We start from the raw sequence: 7,125 nt of genomic DNA, 5'->3' as shown, positions 1-7,125 counted from the left end.
CGCATACCCAGATGATGTTTTTGAAGAAAAAAAAATTTTAAAAACGGAGGAAAAGAAACATACACCGTATCTGAATGGACATATAAGGATAAAGAAAAACATAATTCAGAACATAAAAGGAATCCCTTTTTAGTCTCCTATTTCAGAAAGAAACAAAAATAACTCCACATTTCTACTGAAAAGCTCAGAAAACAAGAAAGACAAGGAACCAATGGAAAACGAAAGTCTGAAACCCATGAGTAAAAAGAAATAAAGAAAATGCTTATGAATAGAATCTATAAACCTTAATGTTTAAGAATAGAATAGGGTTAGAGAGAGAAACAATACAATCTGTAAACCTTATAGAGGGACGGTAGAAAGGGAAGGTTAAGGAGAGGGTGAGAGAGACCGGAGAGAGATAGATGTCCGAGAGATGAGGGTGATTGCAGAGAGAGATCTTAGTCTCACCGGTTCAGTACCCAGGAGTGAGTTTTTATGGTCATAAAAAGACGAAACAAGGGAAATCACTGGATCCCTATGTTTAACAAGGACCGAACAGGGAGAGATAACACATAGCAAAAGGGAAAGTCATGGAGAGAATGAGAGAGAGAGAGAGAGAGAGATGAGAGTGCTTGAAGAGTTACAGGGATGGAGAACTCGCTCTCCGCAAAGGAAGTCGAGGGTAGAAGATCGAGGGTGTGAGAATGCACGATTCTGTTGGGGGATAGAAGTCTTTGAAAAATAAACAATAAATCTAACAAAATTAGTAAGGGTAACAATTATTTTGGAAAGAATAGAAAAAGGGAAAAAAAAATAGGGAAAATTTCACGGACATTCCCTCTAAATATATCACGGACATCCCAAACCTTGTCAAAATATCAACCTTCCCCCTGACGTTAAGCAAAGTTAGCACTCAAAGTTGAAATGTCCATTTTAACCCTATTTGTTATTTAAACTTCAAGTTCTACCCCATTCTTACCATTGAACTGCTACTGCAAGTCGATTTTGGGCACTGGCCATAGGTTTGTAGTTCTCGACAAACAAAGCTGTCCATAAATTCTTGTAAAAGATTTTGAAGTTCTTGGTGGCTGATAAGGTGTTTAACGCTGCGTGAGGGAGGAAATCGTCTGTTTGGCCAGCGAGATTATCCTGGCAGTATTTTTCAATCATTTCAAGATACTTGGCGGCACAGCGGAGGGCGGCAACATTTTTAACGTTGATCTTGAAGTTGACATCGTAACAGAACTTGGCTACCGTCTCGAAGATCTCTGCCCCTACAGGGATGCCTGAGAGATCGATCTTCGTCAGGTTTGCTTCCTTCAACTCCATTATTTTCTTTGTAATTAAACCGCTCTTAGCAACCAACATGAACTGTCATAGTAGCATGAACTCAACTCATCATAAAAGAATCAAACACGGAGAAGTAGAGACTTTAGGAAGTAGAAACAGAGGAGCGGTAGAGGATTATTTCTTACCTTGTGAAGAGAGAAATTTGCCTCACCGACCTCAAACATTATGTCTGATGGGATTTCTTGAGGCTCTGTTTGGTTGAAAGGGAAATGGGAAAGGGAAGGGAAGGGAAGGGAAGTGAAGGGAATTTTTTTTCCCTTTTAAGTTGTTTGGTTGCAAAGGAAGTGAAATGAAATTAATTTTACTAAGTTGTTTGGTTGGCTGTAAAATTGATGTAAAATTAATGTAAAATTTTTTAAAATTTGTAATCCAACTCACTATACTAACTTGCACTTACTAAGGCTCTTTCTTAATAATTTCTTTAAAAAAAATGGAAAAAGTTTAATCAAACACCAGTGCAAAAATGAAATTGCACACCTCCTCACATATCATTGTTTATGTGAGGGGGTGATATGTCATAAATACCCCTCCACCATTTGTCAGATTCCAAAAAGAGTTGCCTTATTGGCTCGAAACTACACTCAGACAGTGTAGGGAACCCTCTCCCTTTAAAAAATAAAAAATAAAACATGCATCAAAATTTTGAAATAGACTACTTATCTGAATGCATAAAATTTCAATTTTAGTGAATCATACTGAGACCAAACATTTTTTATAAACCATTGAATTTTGATTCAATTGCAAACATTCAACAGACTTCTTCAACTTCACCTAAAAAAAATGCTATCTACAACCGGTTGGATCTTTCCTAAATCAACCAAAAGAAAACATTTTGCTTAAAAAAGAAAACCCCTGAAATGACCACAAACAAGACCTCCTTCATTGGCCCTATTTGCAAGTATAGTACCAGCTTCATTTGTAAAACTCATCATCCATAGATAAAGAAAAACCATTTCTATTTTCTACTGTCAATTTTTGCACAATTTAGAAGTCTCGTCTGGTTTTAGAGAGAGAGAGAGAATAAAGGGTAAAAACCTATCTCATTCTTGTGCTCTACTTCCTATGCTACAGATAAATCATTATATTCAAGTTTATAAAAAAAATCGATACAGCAAATCCACATCCAATGATTAGATAAAACTCCATACTCTTTGTTTTCCAAATTATAATCTATACAATCAGTTTGTCATGGCCTTATAACTTTCAGTGATTAGTACCCTGAAAGAACTAAAAGTCATAAATCCAAAGCTGCTTTAGGTCAGGTGATTTGATTTGCTAATTACAATTCTATTTTGGCCCCTATTCTTGAGAGTAGCATTGGCAGTCTTGTAATATCTCTTGATCTTCCTCAATTCAAGAACCACTTCCACCCATTCATTCAACAAGTTGATGGGGGATTGCATATTTCCATTATTACAGGCTGCCCATTCTTCATGAAATTCTCCCCAGTGCTCTGGTCCTTTACTACTCCCTACCAAATAATCGAATTCTCTCTCATCCTCTGCACGGCCAAATGAATCGTGATCATAATTAGAACGATGATATCATGCATGATGTGCAGTAACCCGAATATGAACACAATCAACTGTCCACAACATAACCAAAACAAAAAAAATGGTGTTCCTCTGAAGTCAGTTCAAAATTCAAGTTCCTAAATGGGAACTAACACAGGTTATCAAAAAATGACTCAGCAGATAATGATCAGAAATACATTACTGTGAAGGCAACAACCCATAAATTGCCATGAACTAAGAGCAGATCTTGTCCCACTTTTCTTCTACTCATCATTCTTTTGTTATTCCACATAGGCTTACCTTCACCATACCTAACCTTGAGACAACCTCAACAAAGAACACCATTACTAGAATGGTAGACAGAGCAATCAGTCTTCCCTGCGAGGCAAATACTTGGAATGTTAAAAGTAGTATTCAACTAAATCTAGAATGTAAATCAAGGAACTATCTTTACATATATCAATATCCACAGCCTCAATTGTATTAACTCTACCCCCCCCCCCCCAACAAATATGCTTGTTTATAGACTATGTAAAGACTACCCATCTCAAGAATGAGATTAGACTTGCACTCTAAAACAAAATCTAGAAACAACAACGAAATATACTCTTTCTTTTTGGTTTTTTTTTTTTTTTTTTTTTTTTTTTTGGGGGGGGGGGGGGAGCTTTGATAGCTTTGTTTACATAAAATAACAGTGTCAATATCCCTATAGATAGGAAATCTTAAAAAACATATCAACAATATGAACTGAAGGTATTAGAAAGTATAAAAAAAAAAAGATGGTCGTATTACAAATCCATTGGAAGGATCTGGACTTAGAAGTCCATCTTCTAAGGTTACCTTTCAGCCAAATGTGGTAGATAGCAGCTCCAAATGCAGGCTTTCCTACAGTATCACAACAAGTTTTCCCAGCAAAGGTCATGTACACAGTACACCCATATCCATTCTCTCTCAAATGGCAAGATTCTCCTTCTTTGAGGGCTATCATTTAGATAGAGGCCTTTCCAGACTGAGGAAATGGGTAGTCGAAAAAGAGGTGTTCGACGTCCTTAGAGGCATTCCAACATAGAATAACAAAGAGCAGAAAAAAGAAACTCTTGAATCCATCTAAATAAAAACTAGACACAGTGACCCAATGTCTTACATTCTTCATCTGTAGTGACTCAATTAAGTGTTCCTTAATTGGGTCACCATCTAGGCACAGTGTCCGAGAAGTTGAAATAAGATGATAATGAAGTGCAGCTTCTCCCATGACTATGTACAATGGGATCTAATCTGATCTTGCTTGATGCATTCAATAAGAAAAAAGAAAAATAAAGAATTTATTAGATGTAATACTAATCTACAAATTACTTTGCCATTAGGTACTAAAAAAGTTGTAATAGCTAAAATGTCATTGGTTGCCAAGTGGGAATGTTATATAGTTAACTCCGTTTTCAACTTTAGACACAAAACGACTACAAATCCATGCTATATAGTTAACTCTGTTTTCAATAGTTGCAGAGAAGGGGAGGGGGGAATCATTGAGAATATATATATAGCAATTCTGTCACTTTTGGGTGCACCACACAAGCATCTCATTTGTTTTTGCTTAAGCTCCTAACTAATACCTATTATCACTGTTGATTGAATATAGAGAAACAACATAAAGAGTTACAGATTCTTTGACATACCAAATAATCTCCATCTGTTGGTCAAACAACGGTCTAGGGATCGGACCATGGTTCCCTAGGGAAACCAATATATAGAAAAATTAGGGTTTTGCACACCCTGGGTTATCCCATGGTGTCCCATGGGTGCCGCATTAAATTTTAGGGTTTCCCATGGTCGCCCATGGGAACCCTGGTGCATCCCTATTAGGGTTTCTCCTTCCCTATCGCGTCCCATAAAATTAATTATCTCAATAGGGACGGAGAAATTCGTCTCTAGTCCATCACATGGCAAGAGGGATCCATCCCATACTCCAATGCGCAGCAAAAATTAATCGATTCGAGTTTCTTTCGCATCCCATAAATATTAATAATCCATAAACAGAAGGAATTAATAAAGAACTACTAACCTGGTGAGCCTCAAGTGTTGCTCCTCCAATAGACAGTGGTTCTTCCTCCAGCGAGCGCTCCAAGCAAATAGATCTGAACCTCCAATGGTGCTACTAAGGTTCTACACGCCAATCCCAGATGCCCTCAAACTCCTCAGCACAGATCTAGGGTTTCACAAACCCTAACTCTCAAACACAGGTGAGAGAAGCAAGAAGAAGAAGACAGATCACAAGAGGGAGAGAGAGAAACCAAAAATGCAGGAGAGAGAGTGTCTGCTCCAAAAACGTGGAGAGCTTCTCTTCTGCGTTTTTTGGTCCCCTATTTATAATAATAAGGTTTAATTAAATCCTAGATAGATTTAATAGAACCCTAGTGAGAGTCTAACTCTCTCTCTCTCTCAGTCTGGCAGTTCTGTTTAAACTCAAAGTGCTACACAGGTGAAGAAGCAGAATCTAATAGGGAAAATATTAATTAGATTCTTTATTTAATTATTAATGGATAATTACAATTAGCACCAAATCCATTAATTAAATAAAGAGCCAATTAAATTAACAAATTCCAAATAACTCCCTATATGATAACAATTTATCATATACAATCCCCCCACTAATCAACACCATCATTATGGAATCTAGGGCATGTACACATGTACTGCCAAACCCCAATCCATAGTACATGTCCATATAACAGCGTCTGTGCATCCGATCGGGTCCTGCAAAACTCGATAAAACACTTTATTTGAAATAACTATAAATAATGTATCATTTTATGTAAAATAAATTTTGTAAAACCATTTCCAAAATGGTACTGGATCCAGATTTTGATCCGACCATGCACAAATAGTCTCTATCTTGGTGTTCCCCAATCGGGCAGTGGTGACCGTGTTGGATAACTCCTTCACTCACAAAGTGTTCACGCATTCCCAAAACACTGACTTTGACTCGCTTGAGTCTCAGTCATTGATGAACCAAAGAATGCGATCACACTTTGCAGTGACAGGGTTCCCTCAGGTACAGGGTGTCAATGACACATGTCTATCCCTTCCTACATCTGACAGTAATACATGAGGGAATCGACAAAGTAGATTCTTCGCCAATACACACATCAAACATGTGAGCACTCGCATTCGTACCCTGACATCACATGTCTAGGCATACCCAATACGACGACCATATGATAAGGGTGTCCAGCCCAAACCCTAGTCATGACTACCATTTTAAGTATAACTTACGGACACATAATGCTCAAAAAGTTTATATCGCATGTGACAATATTAAACTAAAATGTATAAATGTTTAATACAAAGGTGAATCGGGTTGAACCGGACCGAATCGGGTTTGATGGGTATACACTTGTCCAACAATCTCCCACTTGTACATCAAAACCAATTCCCCATACATTTTAAACCCATGCCCTCCATGTGTTTCTCAAACACACCTGGTGACAAACCCTTTGTCATGGCATCAGACACATTTTCAGTTGTGTCCACTTTGGAGATACTCACGTCACCCTGCTGGATAATCTCTCTGATGAGGTGATACTTCCACTGCACGTGCTTGTTCCTCTGATGAGCCCTAGGCTCCTTAGCTTATGTAACTGCCCCTCTGTTATCACATAACAGGAGAATAGGGCCCTTGACAAGATCAGGGACTACTTCCAAATCTGATAGGAATTTCCACAACCAAACACCTTCTTTTGCTGCATCACAAGCTGCAAGGTATTCTGCTTCGGTAGTAGAATCGACTGTAGACTTTTGTTTCGCACTCTGCCACACAATGGCACCTCCACCCATTAGATATACCATCCCGAACGTAGATTTTCTGTCATCCTTGTCAGTTTGGAAATCCAAATCTATGTATCCCAATATTGACAACTGATCAGATCCAAAATCTAAAAAATATTCCTTAGTCCTTCTCAGGTACTTGAGGATATTCTTGACAGCACTCCAATGCTCGCGTCCAGGGTTAGATTGATAACGACTTACCATACCTACTGCATAGCAAATGTCCGGCCTCGTACACAACATAGCGTACATAAGACTCCCTACTGCTGAGGCATAGGGAATCCTCTTCATCTCTTCAATGTCTGTCTGAGATCGAGGACATTGAGATCTGGAAAGACTGACTCCATGTCTAAAGGGAACACTTCCCCTCTTGGAGTTCTCCATACTAAATCTGGCTAGGACTTTGTCTATATAGGCAGCCTGTGACAAGCCTAGCATCCTTTTCTGGCGATCTCTTACG

General features: G+C 38.3%; 1 protein-coding gene across 1 annotated transcript; it reads right to left on the bottom strand.

Moving 5' to 3' along the window:
• Positions 1-958: 958 nt before the first annotated feature.
• LOC122648049 (root phototropism protein 2-like) lies at positions 959-1,510 on the bottom strand (the record flags this gene model as incomplete). Its single annotated transcript, XM_043841320.1, has 2 exons — positions 1,455-1,510; positions 959-1,350 (listed from the first exon to the last, which is right to left on the bottom strand). Coding segments are annotated over exons 1-2 (431 nt in total), but the record flags the coding sequence as incomplete, so codon positions are not given.
• Positions 1,511-7,125: the final 5,615 nt, after the last annotated feature.

Source organism: Telopea speciosissima, unplaced genomic scaffold (genome assembly GCF_018873765.1).
Source record: "Telopea speciosissima isolate NSW1024214 ecotype Mountain lineage unplaced genomic scaffold, Tspe_v1 Tspe_v1.0393, whole genome shotgun sequence".
In the NCBI taxonomy this organism is placed as follows: domain Eukaryota; kingdom Viridiplantae; phylum Streptophyta; class Magnoliopsida; order Proteales; family Proteaceae; genus Telopea; species Telopea speciosissima.
This window is presented reverse-complemented; position numbering and strand designations above follow the sequence as displayed.